We start from the raw sequence: 19,645 nt of genomic DNA, 5'->3' as shown, positions 1-19,645 counted from the left end.
TCTTGGCTATTTTAGGGCATTTTCATCTTCATTTAAATTTTAAAATGGGCCTGTCAATGTGCAAGGACAATGACCAGGTTCCTGTGCTCAGGCCTGGAGTAAAGTGGGTAGAATCAGCGTTCTCTCTCCTATAACCTACACAGTGGCAACCTGGCCAAGTTCGGTGCAGGGTATCTATAGACTGTGGTTGGGGAGGAGGTCACAAAGGAACACAAATTACATTGACCTCTTGTTTCTCACTGAAAACACTTGATGCAGTAGGACAATGCCAGTATATCTTTAAACTTTCACAAGTTTTGGCACCTAGAATGCTATATACTATAAAATTATCATTCAAGTGAAAGAGCCAAATAATGACGTGTTTCAGATATGCATGCAAATAGAAAGTTTCTCCTCTTTGGACTTTACAAAGAAATTCTCTCACCATTATATTAGTCATCTGATTTATTAATGGGCTTACATTCCATATACTATACATATTTATTTAAACAAATAAGAGATTATAAATGTATGTTAATTGGAAATCCTCTCCGTCTCTGTCCCCTACTGCATTACATTCTTACTGCATTGTCTATACCCACATATATATTTATGTAATCTTTAAAAACATAATGAATTCATACTTTCATACTTGTTACATATCTTGAGTTTTTTACCTAATGGCTTTCGAAGAATAGACATCCATTTGATTCTTTCAAGTTGCTGCGTATTCTTACACATAATTTCCCCATCTTTATTAATAGGGTTTTAGGTTGTTGCCAATTCTTACCTGTCATAAACAGGAAATCACTGAAAAATATATTTCAATATCCAATATATTTTTATGGTAGTATTTCCATAGGTTAGAATCCTAAAAGTGGGAGTTTCTAGAATAAAATATTAAATCACATATTTCTAAACACCTAGCTTTAGGGATAGATGGGAGAAAGAAAGGTTCCAATGTCTCCATTGTGAAATAGATAACTTTCATGTAATCATCTTGGTTCTTGTTCTTTCTGGCCATTACCATTTTTAAATTGTATAGTAAATAAATAAGAGGCAATTAAAAGAAATAAAGCCACAGAGAAACAATCAAGAATAGAAAGATGAGAGAAAAGGCAAAAACTTAATTTTTAAGCAAGAAACAGTTTTATGAAAGAGAATATTAAGGAATTATAAAAATACTCATAATAAGAAAAGTAGCTAAAATGTAACTCTTTTCCTCACTTTGCCCCTCTCCTTCCATTCTTTTCCTCCTGAAATGTTTGTCAAAGTATTCAACCGCTGTTTTCAGCAATATACTGAAATGTGAAGGATTTTAGAGGGTAAGTCTTAATAAATGGAGAGCAATTTGTTCAGGATATATTGTCAACATATGATTAGTTTAAAGCAGTATTTGGAAGATAAGAACATGATGAATCTTTGTGGAAAAGTGGAGGAATAGTCAGGAGAAACTTGATGATTTCAGCAGTCAGGGATAATTGGTCAGCTGACATCAATAGATGTGAGCGCCCACAATAGGCTTGTCTCACTTAGGTTAAAAAAGCTAAACTCCAACCATTCGATTGTTCACCAAGGTCTAGTAGGGACCAGATTCCAGTGGAGCAGATTTCACTTGTGAGTTTGTCAAGAGGGTGTTGCTTGAGAATTCCACCTGCCCATCAGCTTCCTTAGGCCCTGTTTCAGGTCTTTGTTTCTCAGGCTGTAGATAAAAGGGTTTAGCATGGAGGAAAGAACTGTGTAGACAATTGTTGCTATGTGGTCCCTGGCACTGTAGGTGGACAGGGGCTGTAAATAGACATAGAAGATGCTTCCATAAAAGAGTGTGACCACCGTGAGGTGAGAGCCACAGGTGGAGAAGGCTTTGCGTTTCCCAGCAGCTGAAGGGATCTTAAGAACTGCGATGAGAATTCGTACATAAGAGAGAGTGATGCACAGAAATGGAGTCACCAAAACAACAGAACCTTCTGATATTATCACAACTTCGTTGACAAATGTGGAGGAACAGGACAATTTCATCAAGGGACTGAGGTCACAGAGGAAGTGGTGGATGACATTGGAGTCACAGAAAGTGAGGCTGTTCAGTAGCAGTGTGTGTACGAGTGAGTGGAAGTGGGGAAGTGAGCAGGAAAAGGCCACCAGCAGGACACAGCAGCGGCGGTTCATGGTGGTGACGTAGTGGAAGGGGTCACAGATAGCCACATAGCGGTCAAAGGCCATGACTGCCAGAAGGCAGCTGTCGGTGTTGCCCAGAGCATAAATGAAATACATCTGTGTCAGACACCCAGCATAGGAGATGGTCTTCTTAGAAAGGAAGCTCATTAGCATCCTAGGGACAACAGTTGTTGTAAAGCAAATATCAGTGAAGGACAGGAAACTCAAGAAGAAATACATGGGGGTCTGGAGCTGGGGATCAGAATGGATGGCCAGGATGATGAGTAGATTCCCTATTATGGTGATCAGGTACATGGTGAGGAAGAGGATAAAGAGTGGCTTCTGGTCCTCAGGCTGGGAGGAGAGTCCCAGGAGAATGAACTCAGAGACACTGCTGGTTTGGTTGACCCTTGCCATTGGCTTCGGCCTAGTTATATAAATGAAGTTTTGTTATTTACCTTACTCCAAGTCCAGAACCCAGTTAGTCTTTGTTTTCTCTGTTTGGTCACAATTAGCTGCTGTGCAGGGACAGCTTGTCAATCTCATGGTCCTTGATGTGGCCTTCGCTTCCCAACTTCCCTTCCCAAATCCATGGCATCACAAGGCCTTATAGTGAAGGTTGGAGGGGCAGAAGAAGAGTTTTCCTTTAGAAACTATCAGAGATGGGGGATCCCTGGGTGTCTCAGCGGTTTAGCGCCTGCCGTCGGCCCAGGGCATGATCCTGGAGTCCCGTGTCGGGCTCCCTGCATGGAGCCTGCTTCTCCCTCTGCCTTTGTCTCTGCCTCTCTCTCTCTGTGTGTCTATCATGAATAAATAAATAAAATCTTTTTTTTTTTAAAGAAACTATCAGAGATGGACCTCACCGATTCCAGTTCATTAGTTCCTATTCCATGGAAGCACTGTTCCCTTGCTAGAGATTTAGCAATAAAAACAGGCAAATCCTAGTCATTATGTAGCTCCTGTCCTAGATGGGGAGTCAGATCATTGACAAACAACATAAAACAGTGTATAAGGGATAGAGATGGACGAGGGATAAGTTTGCCAAAATATAAACAGGGAAAATCTAGGGGGAATGTTTGTTTCAGCAAAGTGAGCTCTTTCTCCTTTGGGTGCAGGATAAGGGATTCCTCTTCCTTAGCCCATGTCATGCTGTCATCACTGGTCTGGGCACATGTCTGTTTTTCTGTAAATTAATTTTTCTTTCTTTAATATTTTGTCCTAAATCACATTTGTATAGGATGGGTACCCATTATTGAGTATTCAACTCATGCTTTATAATTCACCAGTCATGTGGATGCAACAATACCTATGAAAACATTAATTTTTTATATATTAAGAATTTATGGGATCCCTGGGTGGCGCAGCGGTTTGGCGCCTGCCTTTGGCCCAGGGCGCGATCCTGGAGACCCGGGATCGAATCCCACGTCGGGCTCCCGGTGCATGGAGCCTGCTTCTCCCTCTGCCTGTGTCTCTGCCTCTCTCTCTCTGTGTGACTATCATAAATAAATAAAAATTTAAAAAAAATTTATAAAAAAAAAGAATTTATGTACATATGTATGCTTTTTTCAATCATATCCAGTTACCTAGTGATGGACATCAAAGCGGCCTCTAATTTTTTTTTGTTGATACCACAAAAAGCTCTTCAGTGAGAGATATTATATAAGCCAAGTGTTTTATTTATTTTATTTTATTTTATTTTATTTATTCATGAGAGACACAGAGAAAAAAAAGGTAGAGACACAGGCAGAGGGAGTAGCAGTCTCTCTTCAGGAGCCCAATGTGGGACTCTATCCGGACCCCTGAGCCGAAGGCAGATGCCCAACCACTGAGCCACCCAGGCGTCCCAAGCCAAGTGTTTTAAATTAATTTTTAAATGGTCAGCATATTCATCCATACCTCATTAATAGAGATTTCCTTTTTCTATTTTAAGATTTTCAAGTATTTTCAGACATTGGTTATTTATCTATTCCTTATTACCATAAAAAGCTCTACAATGGCCATGGGTGTATCTCCAAAATGTTTGAAATAATTTTTTCAGAAGCACCATAATCTTTCACACCTTTTCAATGGTCTTTTCACATTGGAATTTTCAGACATTACAATTTTTATTCTATATTAATATATTAACTTATTGAACATTGAAATATTAATATATTAATTAATTTATAAAGCAAATGCTGTAATTGCATTAACAAATGATGTCATGTATATAATAGTGGTTACACTTCATAATACTGTTTTTCATATTTGGAATTTGCTAAGACAGTAAATGATAGAAGTATGCTTACATTTTAATTGCAAATTACTAAACATCTTTAAACCTCAATTTTACCATGTATAATATTGGATAGAAATATCCTTGTTATTGTGAGGATTTAGTGAGAAATGCATCTAAAGCACTCAGCAGAGAGACAAACATATGTGAATACTCAAGAGAAACTTATTTTTTTGAGAAAGAGAGGAGAAAGGGGAAGAAGGATAGGAAGAGAGAATATCTTATGTAGGCTCCTGGCACATCATGGAGCCCAACTTCAGACTGCAATCTCCCAACCCTGAGATCATGATAAATCAAGAGTCAAACCCTTAACCGACTGAGCCACTTAGGCACCCCAACTCAAGAGAAACACTTGATCATCATCAGACTCAGTGTCACCTTCCTTTATCTGATATTAGTGGTTGTCCTCAAAATCAGTCAACTCACCTGCTTAAAATACACCCCTCCCTGCCAAGTTGTCAGACTAATCTCATGATTTTGCAAGATCTAACAGAAGGATTATTTGTGTATGCATTGAGTGATTTGAACAAACCTGTAGTTAAAGTTAATAACAATAACCAATGTTACTAAAATTCTAATACGTGTGAAGCTTGTGCTAAGCACTTCACGAATCCCATGATGAGGGATCACAAGGCATGTGTTTGTTTGAATTTTAAGATTTTATTTATGGGCCCTTCACGAAGATGGTGCCGAAGGCGAAGAAGGAAGCCCCTGCTCCACCCAAAGCCGAAGCCAAAGCAAAGGCTTTGAAAGCTAAGAAAGCAGTGCTGAAAGGCGTGCACAGTCACAAAAAAAAGAAGATCCTCACATCACCTGCATTCCAACAACCCAAAACCCTGCGTCTCCGAAGACAGCCCAAATATTCTCGAAAGAGCGTCCCCAGGAGAAACAAGTTTGATCACTATGCCATCATCAAGTTCCCCCTAACTACTGAGTCAGCCATGAAGAAAATAGAAGACAACAACACACTTGTGTTCATTGTGGATGTCAAAGCCAATAAGCACCAGATCAAACAGGCTGTGAAGAAGCTCTATGACATTGATGTGGCCAAGGTCAACACTTTGATCAGGCCTGATGGAGAGAAGAAAGCATATGTTCGACTGGCTCCTGACTACGATGCTTTGGATGTTGCCAACAAAATTGGGATCATCTAAACTGAATGCAGCTGGCTATAAATCTAAATATAGATTTTTTCACCATAAAAAAAGATTTTATTTATGTATTTATGTATTTATTTCAGAGAGAGAGAGCACAAACTGGGATGGGGCAGATGGAAGAAAACAATAGTTTTCTTTTTTAAAAATTTATTTTCTTGGGGGATCCCTGGGTGACTCAGTGGTTTGGCGCCTGCCTTTGGCCCAGGGCACGATCTTGGAGTTCTGGGATCCCACGTCGGGGTCCCGGCATGGAGCTTGCTTCTCCCTCCTCTTGTGTCTTTGCCTCTCTCTCTCTCTCTCTCTCTCTCTCTCTCTCTCTCTCTATATATATATATATATATATATATATACATATATATAATAAAAATAAATAAATAAATCTTTAAAAAATTTTTCTTTTTAACTGATGGTGTTTTGCTTCCACCAAATCCCACAGTGTAGACTATCTAGAGGTCAAATTGGATTGGACTGAAAACCAAAAGCTGCGTGGAGGTTTTAGTTGGACCCCAAGACTGCCTAATCCATGAAATATCTGAAACTCTCAGGAAGGAAAGAGTAAGTGACTTTGGTCAAGCACAAGCTTGACCAATGTCAAGCAGGTGACCAACTTACTGAAGCTCACCTCCAGATCCAGATGCTCCTTTTACCTTCCCCACGTCTCCAGAAGCTGATCTGCGCACATTTGCTACTCGGCTGCCAATCTTCCTCTCAGCCAAGCACAGCCGCCTCACGTTTCTCCCATGACAATCTTGGTTGATGAACAAGGAGATGAATAGGAAAGGCAGGAAGCTGATATGCTACTTTAAAGGGATAGCATGTTTCCCCTCCCTGGCCTCCAACCTCTAATGTCTGGTTCCTAGCATGCTGCTGCTTTCTCAGCTCCCCATCAAAGATGCCCTGACTCAGGGGACAAGGACCCTCCTGATTGTGAAAGCCCAGGCAGTGTCTCCTGAGTCTGAGCTCTGGTTTGCTGGCCTCGGGGGCCCTTGTTAGGTTGAAGGAGTTGTGGTGTGATGACTTCTCAAGGGAGCTGGTCCTGTGATTGCTCTAAGCAGAGCAAGCCGACTGGGGATGACACATAGTAGGGCTGACCCCAGGGGATAGGGGAGCCCTGAGGCTTCCTGTTTTGATTATGGTACTCATCCTAAAACTTCATAACCTCAGCACAATATCTCAAAGGTGTGTAAGTATTCCCAACTCTGGGTTATCAAGGGTGAACAAATATTATGTTGGTGAATATTTTTATGTTTGGGGAAACAGGTGTGGACCTTGGTGTATTCTAGAACTGGGGAGGTTGCAGTTTTCAAGGGATTCAGTGAGGGTAGATCAGTGGTGTGTGCTGTGTTCCAGTATCTTGGCAGGCATCTAGACTAGCTTTTTTTCTATATGGGATTAGCTTAATGTTAGTTTACGTATACTTAAAGCACAGGGTATGGCAGTGATTGTTGTCATGTTTAGTAAAGGGGCTTTGGAAAAATAGTGTTGGTGTTTCACAGTTAGGCTCAGAAAATTCTTTGAAGGTTAGTGATAAGGAAAGAAGATATTTAGAGCATTGTGGCCTTGCCAGTAAGTTAGTTGCTTTTAATAATTTACACTATAGAGGTTCCTCACAAAGTTAAAAGTTCAACTACCCTACAACCCAACAATTGCACTACTAGATATTTAAAGACACAAATATGGTGATATGAAGGGGCATATGCACCCCAGTATTTATAGCAGCAATGTCCCCAATTACCAAAATGTGGAAAGATCCCAGATGTCCCCAGGGCTCGGGGCGGCTCCGCGGAGGGGGCTGCGGGGCGGGAGCAGCTCGGGGGGCTCCGGGGGCGGCTCTGCGGAGGGGGCTGCGGGGCGGGAGCAGCTCGGGGGGCTCGGGCACAGGAAGAGGCTCCGTGTGGAGGGGGCTGCGCGGTTCCAGGAGCAGCTCGGAGGGTCTCGGACGGCGGCTCCGCAGAGGGGGCTGCGGCCCGGGAGCGCGAATCCAACAGCGCAGGCTCGGGAGCACAGGGCGCCGGGACACAGCCCAGGATCCGGCCTCCCCCGGGGGAGGCAGAGGCCGGGAGGGCCCAGGACAGCGAGGACGCTCCTGCCCCAACTGAGCAGATCAGCGGCCCCGTCCAGGAGCCTCCAGGCCCTGCAGATGGAGAGCTCTGGAGCTACTGCGGGAGCTGACTCCAGGGCTCCAGAGCTGCCGCCGCCACTGCGGTTGTTCCTCCTGGGGCCTCACGGGGTAAACAACCCCCACTGAGCCCTGCACCAGGCAGGGGCAGAGCAGCTCCCCCAAGTGCTCACACCTGAAAATCAGCACAACAGGCCCCTCCCCCAGAAGACCAACTAGACGGACAAGTTCCAGGGGAAGTCAAGGGACTTAAAGTATACAGAAGCAGAAGATACTCCCCCGTGGTTTTTTTTTTTCTTTTTGATTTCTGATTCCTTCCCCTACCCTTTTTTCCCCTTTCTTTCTTTTTCTTTCTCTTTTTCTTCTCTTTTTTCCTTTTTTTCTTCCTTTTTTCTTTTTTCTTTTTCTCTTTTCTTTCCTTCTCTCTCTCTTTTTCTCCTTTTCCCAATACAACTTCTTTTTGGCCACTCTGCACTGAGCAAAATGACTAGAAGGAAAACCTCACCTCAAAAGAAAGAATCAGAAACAGTCCTCTCTCCCACAGAGTTACAAAATCTGGATTACAATTCAATGTCAGAAAGCCAATTCAGAAGCACTATTATACAGCTACTGGTGCCTCTAGAAAAAAGCATAAAGGACTCAACAGACTTTATGACTGCAGAATTTAGATCTAATCAGGCAAAAATTAAAAATCAATTGAATGAGATGCAATCCAAACTAGAAGTCCTAACGATGAGGGTTAACCAGGTGGAAGAATGAGTGAGTGACATAGAAGACAAGTTGATGGCAAAGAGGGAAACTGAGGAAAAAAGAGACAAACAATTAATAGACCATAAAGATAGATTAAGGGAAATAAACGACAGCCTGAGGAAGAAAAACCTACGTTTAATTGGGGTTCCCGAGGACGCCGAAAGAGACAGAGGGCCAGAATATGTATTTGAACAAATCCTAGCTGAAAACTTTCCTAATCTGGGAAGGGAAACAGGCATTCAGATCCAGGAAATAGAGAGATTAACCCCTAAAATCAGTAAAAACCGTTCAACACCTCGACATCTAATGGTTAAGCTTGCAAATTCCAAAGATAAAGAGAAGATCCTTAAAGCAGCAAGAGACAAGAAATCCCTGACTTTTATGGGGAGGAGTATTAGGGTAACAGCAGACCTCTCCACAGAGACCTGGCAGGCCAGAAAGGGCTGGCAGGATATATTCAGGGACCTAAATGAGAAGAACATGCAACCAAGAATACTTTGTCCAGCAAGGCTCTCATTCAGAATGGAAGGAGAGATAAAGAGCTTCCAAGACAGGCAGGAACTGAAAGAATATGTGACCTCCAAACCAGCTCTGCAAGAAATTTTAAGGGGGACTTTTAAAATTCCCCTTTAAGAAGAAGTTCAGTGCAACATTCCAGAAAAACAAGGACTGAATAGATATCATGATGACACTAAACTCATATCTTTCGACAGTAGCTCTGAACGTGAACGGGCTTAATGACCCCATCAAAAGGCGCAGGGTTTCAGACTGGATAAAAAAGCAGGACCCATATATTTGTTGTCTACAAGAGACTCATTTTCGACAGAAGGACACCTACAACCTGAAAATAAAAGGTTGGAGAACCATTTACCATTCAAATGGTCCTCAAAAGAAAGCAGGGGTATCCATCCTTCTATCAGATAAACTAAAATTTACCCCGAAGACTGTAGTGAGAGATGAAGAGGGACACTATCTCATACTTAAAGGATCTATCCAACAAGAGGACTTAACAATCCTCAATATATATGCCCCGAATGTGGGAGCTGCCAAATATAAAAATCAATTAATAACAAAAGTGGGGATCCCTGGGTGGCGCAGCAGTTTGGCACCTGCCTTTGGCCCAGGGCACGATCCTGGAGACCCGGGATCGAATCCCAAATCAGGCTCCCGGTGCATGGAGCCTGCCTCTCCCTCTGCCTATGTCTCTGCCTCTCTCCCTTTCTCTCTCTGTGACTATCATAAATAAATAAAAATTTTTTTTAATTTAAAAAAAATAAAAATAAAAAAATTACCAAAGTGAAGAAATACTTAGATAACAATACACTTATACTTGGTGACTTCAATCTAGCTCTTTCTACCCTCGATAGGTCTTCTAAGCACAGCATCTCCAAAGAAACGAGAGCTTTAAATGATACACTGGACCAGATGGATTTCACAGATATCTACAGAACTTTACATCCAAACTCAACTGAATACACATTCTTCTCAAGTGCACATGGAACTTTCTCCATAATAGACCACATACTGGGTCACAAATCGGGTCTGAACTGATACCAAAAGATTGGGATCATCCCCTGCATATTCTCAGACCATAATGCCTTGAGATTAGAACTAAATCACAACAAAAAGTTTGGAAGGACCTCAAACACGTGGAGGTTAAGGACCATCCTGCTAAAAGATGAAAGGGTCAACCAGGAAATTAAGGAAGAATTAAAAAGATTCATGGAAACTAAAGAGAATGAAGATACAACCGTTCAAAATCGTTGGGATACAGCAAAGGCAGTCCTAAGGGGGAAATACATCGCAATACAAGCATCCATTCAAAAACTGGAAAGAACTCAAATACAAAAGCTAACCTTACACATAAAGGAGCTAGAGAAAAAAATGGCAGATTGACCCCCACGCCCAGCAGAAGAAGAGAGTTAATTAAAATTCGAGCAGAACTCAACGAAATCAAGACCAGAAGAACTGTGGAACAGATCAACAGAACCAGGAGTTGGTTCTTTGAAAGAATTAATAAGACAGATAAACCATTAGCCAGCCTTATTAAAAAGAAGAGAGAGGAGACTCAAATTAATAAAATCATGAATGAGAAAGGAGAGATCACTACCAACACCAAGGAAATACAAATGATTTTAAAAACATATTATGAACAGCTATATGCCAATAAATTAGGCAATCTAGAAGAAATGGACGTATTTCTGGAAATCCACAAACTACCAAACCTGGAACAGGAAGAAATAGAAAACCTGAACACGCCAATAACCAGGGAGGAAATTGAGGCAGTCATCAAAAACCTCCCAAGACACAAGAGTCCAGGGCCAGATGGCTTCCCAGGGGAATTCTATCAATGTTTAAAGAAGAAACCATACCTATTCTACTAAAGCTGTTTGGAAAGATAGAAAGAGATGGAGTACATCCAAATTCGTTCTATGAGGCCAGCATCACCTTAATTCCAAAACCAGACAAAGACCCCACCAAAAAGGAGAATTACAGACCAATATCCCTGATGAACATGGATGCAAAAATTCTCAACAAGATACTAGCCAATAGGATCCTAGCCAATAGGATCCAACAGCACATTAAGAAAATTATTCACCATGACCAAGTAGGATTTATCCCCGGGACACAAGGCAGGTTCAACACTTGTAAAACAATCAATGTGATTCATCATATCAGCAAGAGAAAAACCAAGAACTATAGGATCCTCTCATTAGATGCAGAGAAAGCATTTGACAAAATAGAGCATCCATTGCTGATCAAAACTCTTCAGAGTGTAGGGATAGAGGGAACATTCCTCAACATCTTAAAAGCCATCTACGAAAAGCCCACAGCAAATATCATTCTCAATGGGGAAGCACTGGGAGCCTTTCCCCTAAGATCAGGAACAAGACAGGGATGTCCACTCTCACCACTGCTATTCAACATAGTACTGGAAGTCCTAGCCTCAGCAATCAGACAACAAAAAGACATTAAAGGCATTCGAATTTGCAAAGAAGAAGTCAAATCTCCCTCTTCGCCGATGACATGATACCCTACATAGAAAACCCAAAAGTCTCCACCCCAAGATTGCTAGAACTCATACAGCAATTCGGTAGCGTGGCAGGATACAAAATCAATGCCCAGAAGTCAGTGGCATTTCTATACACTAACAATGAGACTGAAGAAAGAGAAATTAAGGAGTCAATCCCATTTACAATTGTACCCAAAAGAATAAGATACCTAGGAATAAACTTAAACAAAGATGTAAAGATCTATACCCTAAAAACTATAGAACTCTTCTGAAAGAAATTGAGGAAGACACAAAGAGATGGAAAAATATTCCATGCTCATGGATTGGCAGAATTAATACTGTGAAAATGTCAATGTTACCCAGAGCAATATACACGTTTAATGCAATCCCTATCAAAATACCATGGACTTTCTTCAGAGAGTTAGAACAAATTATTTTAAGATTTGTGTGGAATCAGAAAAGACCCCGAATAGCCAGGGAAATTTTAAAAAAGAAAACCATATCTGGGGGCATCACAATGCCAGATTTCAGGTTGTACTACAAAGCTGTGGTCATCAAGACAGTGTGGTACTGGCACAAAAACAGACACATAGATCAGTGGAACAGAATAGAGAATCCAGAAGTGGACCCTGAACTTTATGGGCAACTAATATTCGATAAAGGAGGAAAGACTATCCATTGGAAGAAAGACAGTCTCTTCAATAAATGGTGCTGGGAAAATTGGACATCCACATGAAGAACAATGAAACTAGACCACTCTCTTGCACCATACACAAAGCTAAACTCAAAATGGATGAAAGATCTAAATGTGAGACAAGATTCCATCAAAATCCTAGAGGAGAACACAGGCAACACCCTTTTTGAACTCGGCCACAGTAACTTCTTGCAAGATACATCCACGAAGGCAAAGGAAACAAAAGCAAAAATGAACTATTGGGACTTCATCAAGATAAGAAGCTTTTGCACAGCAAAGGATACAGTCAACAAAACTCAAAGAAAACCTACAGAATGGGAGAAGATATTTGCAAATGACGTATCAGATAAAGGGCTAGTTTCCAAGATCTATAAAGAACTTCTTAAACTCAACAGCAAAGAAACAAACAATCCAATCATGAAATGGGCAAAAGACATGCACAGAAATCTCACAGAGGAAGACATAGACATGGCCAACACGCACATGAGAAAATGCTCTGCATCACTGGCCATCAGGGAAATACAAATCAAAACCACAATGAGGTACCACTTCACACCAGTGAGAAAGGGGCAAATTAACAAGGCAGGAAACCACAAATGTTGGAGAGGATGTGGAGAAAGGGGAATCCTCTTGCACTGTTGGTGGGAATGTGAACTGGTGCAGCCACTCTGGAAAACTGTGTGGAGGTTCCTCAAAGAGTTAAAAATAGACCTGCCCTATGACCCAGCAATTGCACTGCTGGGGATTTACCCCAAAGATACAGATGCAATGAAACACCGGGACACCTGCACCCCAATGTTTATAGCAGCAATGTCCACAATAGCCAAACTGTGGAAGGAGCCTCGGTGTCCAACGAAAGATGAATGGATAAAGAAGATGTGGTTTATGTATACAATGGAATATTACTCAGCTATTAGAAATGACAAATACCCACCATTTGCTTCAAGCTTTTGCACAGCAAAGGATACAGTCAACAACTGGAACTGGAGGGTATTATGCTGAGTGAAGTAAGTCAGTCAAAGAAGGACAAACATTATATGTTCTCATTCATGTGGGGAATATAAATAATAGTGAAAGGGAATATAAGGGAAGGGAGAAGAAATGGGTGGGAAATATCAGAAAGGGAGACAGAACGTAAAGACTGCTAACTCTGGGAAATGAACTAGGGTGGTAGAAGGGGAGGAGGGCCAGGGGTGGGAGTGATTGGGTGACGGGCACTGGGGGTTATTCTGTATGTTGGTAAATTGAACACCAATAAAATATAAATTTATTTAAAAAAAGAAATTGTGTGTTTGATGAAATACTCAACAGAGAAAAGAGGAATAATAAACCCAGGCCAACAAAGTTTTACTGTCATGTTTAGTTTATCTTAAGATGTACCTATTTAGAAGCTCATATTCCTTAATGAATGTCAACCTATCACTATCAGTCCATATAATTCCTTGTTTTTTAATGTACTTTTTATTATTTAAAAAATATTTTATTTATTTATACATAAAAGACACACAGAAAGAGGCAGAGACAATGGCAGAGGGAGAAGCAGGCTCCCTGAAGGGAGCCCAATGAGGGACTTGATTCTGGGACCCCAGGATCATGTCCTGAGCCAACCACTGAACCACCCAGGCATCCCTACTTTTTACTATTTCACTTTCTACTATTTACTATTTTTCCTCTAGTTTCCTAAATCAGATCATGTTCCCACATCTCGGACAACCAAGCTTTAAGCAAGCATGTGTCCTTCCATGCCAGCAGCCATTTGATTATTTAGTTATATATATATTCTTGGAAAATATGTAGTTTTGCCTAGGTATGTTTTTCTTCAATAATTACTTCAATAATACCGTGACATATATCTCATTCTGGTTTATCCTCTTTATATAAAAATTTTTGGAGATCTACCAGTGTTCTGGGTCTTTACTTCTGACTCTTTCCGATATATGCATGCAGCACACTTGACTTACTATGTTTCCCTAAATGTCCTGTGAATCTTTGCTACAATGAACAGCATAGATTCAGATATCACTATATGCCTACAAAATGTATTAAGTTATTCATCCAGACATTGAGAATGGGCACATTAGATAGGCATGTTTTTAATAGCAGTTCAAAGAATGGCCATTTATTTATTCACTTGTTCATACAACAGTTAAATGCCTAGTTTCCAACTGGTTAATGGCAGGTAAGTAATTAAATATCTTTAAATTTCAGTGTTCTTATCTGTGAATAGCTATCCTAGTATTTTCCCATTATATTTTTACGAGCACATGATATTATGTGCTTAAAAAGCACTTATAATCGTTCCAGGGACACAGTTAAATATTTGATGCAATTTTTTTCTTTCCCCATCACTACTGGTGCCAATGACTTTTTCCCCAACAAGGTATTTGTATATGTTCTCAAAAGTTATGAATCTGAATGCTAAAATAACCGTAACCCACACATTCTAATGCTCTAATGGTCAAATTAACCTTAATATGAATTTTAAAAACTTTTTTAGTAGGCGTATTTATCCATGCTTTGAATAATTAAGCTCTTATACAGGTGGAACTTTGTTTAAACCTCACTGTAACTTTATGATGCATAAACTATTATTATTCTCACTTTTTTTTCTGATGAGGAAACAAATAGAGAGAATAACAATAATTTTCTAAACTCACACATCAAGTAAATGGCAGAAACAGGTTTCAAACTCAGGACTAATTCTGAATTTCACAATTTAACCATTATGCATCTTCTTGTATTTTAGTAAAGCTATAAAATATATCTGAAACAATCATGCACATGATCTATTTTTTCCCAATTTGATCATTTTCTATTTTATTTTATTTTATTTATTTTTTTTCATTTTCTATTTTAACACACACACATGTCCTACACATTTTTTCCCTAAATGTTTTTCATTCCACATTAAAAACAGACCTTTGTTGTTACAATGGGAAATCTATGTTTTCTGTGTTGAACAGATTTCAGAACTTGAAAATTCTAAGATACATGATTGATTGGGAACAAAAAGGGGGAATTTAGTCTTGGGTGGCTGGTACATTATGTGTGTGTTGAGTTGAGTGTGTGGTAGAAAGTGTACTGGACTTGGAAGCACAAGATGGAGGTTTATACTTGACCTCTATCACCTATGCATTGAGTGATTTTAGGTGTTCTAAAGAACTAATGAAATAATATATAAGTGTAGCTTGTAAAATATACATCAGCAAAAATAAATTATTTGTGAAGGGGATGCCTGGGGAGCATGAGATAAAGGTTTAAAGTGATCAAGTCAGGTTGGGTACCCCCGTGTCTCATCTTGGCTGAGTACTTGGCAAAATGGAAGGAAGTTTTGGAAGTGAGAATCTGAGGGAATCATTCTAAATGACTGGAATGTGTCAGGGAGGGGAACTTGTGTATGTGCTTGTGTGTGTGTGTGTGTGTGTGTGTGTGTGTGTGTGTCTTTTCTACTGAATTCCCCATCGCCACTTATTGGGAATCTGGTTCCTCAAAAACCATGGGATAATGATATACACTAGCCCAGAGATCAAGTAGGGTGATCACAAAATATATAGCCAGACTTAAATTTTAGGCTGAACTCTGGTATCCTGTGTCCATGTGGTTTTTGGAGCCAAAGGAGCAAAAGGAGGCTGAAATAAGTAGCCTCCAAGTGGATGGTCAGGTGGGAAGCCAGCATACTGGTGTTCTCTTTCTATATCCAGATATCTTTTCACCTTTCCAAGGTTAAAAAAAATCTTTTCTCTCTCATAAACCATTTTTCCAAATTGGTTATGTTTACTTATCAGTCAAAGCCGACCTTTTGACTTCCTAGCCAGTGATGAGCAAGAGGAGTTAGGAGGAAGAAAGAAAAAGCAGATACATTGCTCTAGATTCCAGAAGGAAAAAATATTTTCCCGATACTGCCTCACATCCCTATTTCTCATCCTATGTCTCTCAGAATCATTCAATTTTTCTCTGCTTCCCACTGTAGAAGAGGTACCCAGACTCACTGTAGCAGGAACTTTCCTGATTGGGGAAACCCTGTGGGCTTCTCACAGGTTTTCCTCTGCTCTCCTGACCTCTTTTTGGTCCTTGCTGGGCTGAGGAAACTTTGGTGTGCTGATTCCAACCAGAACCCTCAAGAGAATTTGCTCTGTGACCTCTCTCTCGGTATGGAAATTGCAATGGCAGCAGAATTGAGGGGAGCTGCCCTCAGGGGGACAGCTGAACTCCTGAGGCCACCTTCTGAAGATTGAGGCTATTTTCAGAGCCTTTTAAATTTACCATAACATCTTCAGGGTGTGCTTTAGTGTCCCCAAGGTAGGTTAATTAAAGATGATAGAATGTGTGTGTGTGTGTGTGTGTGTGTGTGTGGTGAGTAGGTAGTGTTACAGTTTGGGTTCTTCACGAAGCAGACTTTTGGATGGAGATCAGGCTGCAGGCTGTTTATTACAGAGTGCTCTAGGGATTCACACCTGTGGAAGGGAGAGGAAAAGCAGAGCTGGGAGAGGGAGAAGGTGGGTTGTGATACAGTCCTCATGAAGGTCTCAGCCACCCTACTGGGAGCTCTGGAACTGGGATGCAAACAGGACAGTTCTTTATATTACCATGTTAATCATTGGGTTGTAGGCTGCTCCTAGAAGGAAGGATGCTTGAGTGTAGTAGTTTCTTTCAGCCAAGGCTATCCCCAAAGAGAGCTTAAAACTGAGGACTATCTCACAAGACTACCCTTGACGAGTTATAGTGCATTCATTATCCATTTTTTACCTGCACTTACATGGTGAGCTGACTCATTTATGAACCATGCTCAGGCATTTCTCTCCTCTGTCAGCTGGTTATAAGGAATATTCCATGCAACCATAGCTTCCTAATCCTCTCCTAGATCACGAGGTTCTAATCAATGATACTATCATGGGTCCCCTGCACCTTTACAGTGCTTTTCTTCTACCCTCAAGACTGTATCTTGCTAAGGCTCCAACTTGTTAGAAACTTCTTGGTTATCTGGTCCAATTACCGTGGTATCATTGATATAGTGGACTAGCATGTTGTTCTATGGGATATCCAAATTGTCTGCATGTTTTCAGACTGTAGTATGGCAGAATTCAAAAGAGTTACTAGAGCCCTGAGGAATAATATACCATTTCCATTCAAAGTGTTTTTGATCCTTTTTATGTGTTAGGGGTGGAAAGGAATGTGTCCTCCAGATCGTGGCTGCAAACCATGTACCTAAGGCCACATACTAGTCTTCAGTAGCAAATATACCACATCTGGTAGGAAGGCAGAGATTGAGGCTACTACTTGGTCAAGTTTGCAATAGTCCACTGTGACTTTCCAGGGTCTCTATGGTTTTTGTAGGGACTCAAATGGTGAGTTACGGGAAAAATGATGGACATTCACCCTGGCATGCTTTCTCAGCCATTTCCCTGGGATATATTATTTTTTATTTATTACCCTGACTTGGAGATGGGCAGTTTCAGGCACTTCCCACAGGCCAGGGACAGAATAGTGGGGATGTCCCAACTGCCAAGTGTATCATTGTAATTATATATTAGGAACTTAGTGAAATCACACAGTGGGTCTGTATAGGCGATTTGGGCCAGTACTACATTTAATACTTTGTCCCCATATGCATCTTCTCTAACAATGAATCCATGATGACATTTCCCCATTTAAAGTTGCCCAAGTAAATGGCTAGACGTATCTTTGGGAACGACAGAGAGAATTATATGGGTATACTCTTTGTGGTATTGCATAGCTTTTCCTCTTTGGGATGTGGCCTCTCCATACGTTAGTGGATTCTGGGACTGAAAAGTGACTCAGATCTACAAACCAGCAAGGGACCAAAATGTTTTATTGAATACATTCAGCCTCCTCATACATCCTTTATTTTTTTTAATAATAAATTTATTTTTTATTGGTGTTCAATTTGCCAACATACAGAATAACACCCAGTGCTCATACTGTCAAGTGCCCCCCTAAGTGCCCCCCACCCAGTCACCCCAAACCCGCCCTCCTCCCCTTCCACCAACCCTAGTTCGTTTCCCAGAGTTAGGAGTCTCTCATGTTCGGTCTCCCTTTCTGATATTTCCTACCCATTTGTCTCCCTTCCCTTCTATTCCCTTTAACTATTATTTATATTCCCCAAATGAATGAGACCATATAATGTTTGTCCATCTCTGATGGACTTACTTCACTCAGCATAACACCCACCAGGTCCATCCACGTCGAAGCAAATTGTGGGTATTTGTCATTTCTAATGACTAATATTCCATTGTATACATAGACCACATCTTCTTTATCCACTCATCTTTCGATGGACACGGAGCTCCTTCCACAGTTTGGCTATTGTGGACATTGCTGCTAGAAACATCGGGGTGCAGGTGTCCCAGCGTTTCATTGCATCTGTATCTTTGGGGTAAATCCCCAGCAGTGCAATTGCTGGGTCGTAGGGCAGGTCTATTTGTAACTCTTTGAGGAACCTCCACACAGTTTTCCAGAGTGGCTGCACCAGTTCACATTCCCACCAACAGTGTAAGAAGGTTCCCTTTTCTCCGCATCCTCTCCAACATTTGTGGTTTCCTGCCTTGTTAATTTTCCCCATTCTCACTGGTGTGAGCTGGTATCTCATTGTGGTTTTGATTTCTATTTCCCTGATGCCAAGTGATGCAGAGCGTTTTCTCATGTGCTTGTTACCGTGTCTATGTCTTCCTCTGAGATTTCTGTGCATGTCTTTTGCCCATTTCATGATTGGATTGTTTGTGTCTTTGGTGTTGAGTTTAATAAGTTCTTTATAGATCTTGGAAACTAGCCCTTTATCTGATACGTCATTTGCAAATATCTTCTCCCATTCTGTACGTTGACTTTTAGTTTTGTTGACTGTATCCTTTGCTGTACAAAAGCTTCTTATCTTGATGAAGTCCCAATAGTTCATTTTTGCTTTTGTATCTTTTGCCTTCATGGATGTATCCTGCAAGAAGTTACTGTGGCTGAGTTCAAAAAGGGTGTTGCCTGTGTTCTCCTCTAGGATTTTGATGGAATCTTGTCTCACATTTAGATCTTTCATCCATTTTGAGTTTAGCTTTGTGTATGGTGCAAGAGAGTGGTCTAGTTTCATTGTTCTGCATGTGGATGTCCAATTTTCCCAGCACCATCTATTGAAGAGACTGTCTTTCTTCCAGTGGATAGTCTTTCCTCCTTTATCGAATATTAGTTGACCGTAAAGTTCAGGGTCCACTTCTGGATTCTCTTTTCTGTTCCATTGATCTCTGTGTCTGTTTTTGTGCCAGTACCACACTGTCTTGATGACCACAGCTTTGTAGTACAACCTGAAATCTGGTATTGTGATGCCCCCAGATATGGTTTTCTTTTTTAAAATTCCCCTGGCTATTCGGGGTCTTTTCTGATTCCACACAAATCTTAAAATAATTTGTTCTAACTCTCTGAAGAAAGTCCATGTTATTTTGATAGGGATTGCATTAAACATGTACATTGCCCTGGGGAGCATTGACATTTTCACAATGTTAAT

General features: G+C 40.8%; 2 protein-coding genes across 2 annotated transcripts; one reads left to right on the top strand and one right to left on the bottom strand.

Annotated features, from left to right (window-relative positions):
* Positions 1-1,605: 1,605 nt before the first annotated feature.
* LOC112677118 (olfactory receptor 1L8-like) lies at positions 1,606-2,550 on the bottom strand. Its single transcript, XM_025474984.1, has one exon. The coding sequence runs from the start codon at positions 2,548-2,550 to the stop codon at positions 1,606-1,608; it is 945 nt and encodes a 314-aa protein (XP_025330769.1).
* Positions 2,551-5,083: 2,533 nt separating this feature from the next.
* LOC112677082 (60S ribosomal protein L23a-like) lies at positions 5,084-5,562 on the top strand. Its single transcript, XM_035721178.2, has one exon. The coding sequence runs from the start codon at positions 5,092-5,094 to the stop codon at positions 5,560-5,562; it is 471 nt and encodes a 156-aa protein (XP_035577071.1). The 5' UTR covers positions 5,084-5,091.
* Positions 5,563-19,645: the final 14,083 nt, after the last annotated feature.

Source organism: Canis lupus, chromosome 9, assembly GCF_003254725.2.
Source record: "Canis lupus dingo isolate Sandy chromosome 9, ASM325472v2, whole genome shotgun sequence".
Taxonomy (NCBI): domain Eukaryota; kingdom Metazoa; phylum Chordata; class Mammalia; order Carnivora; family Canidae; genus Canis; species Canis lupus.
Note: the sequence above shows the minus strand (reverse complement) of the source record. Positions and strands in the feature narration are given on the sequence as shown.

What these genes read in the sequence shown, in the direction of transcription:
- LOC112677118 (XM_025474984.1), bottom strand. Translation starts at nt 2,550, where the DNA reads ATGGCAAGGGTCAACCAAACCAGCAGTGTCTCTGAGTTCATTCTCCTG.
- LOC112677082 (XM_035721178.2), top strand. Translation starts at nt 5,092, where the DNA reads ATGGTGCCGAAGGCGAAGAAGGAAGCCCCTGCTCCACCCAAAGCCGAA.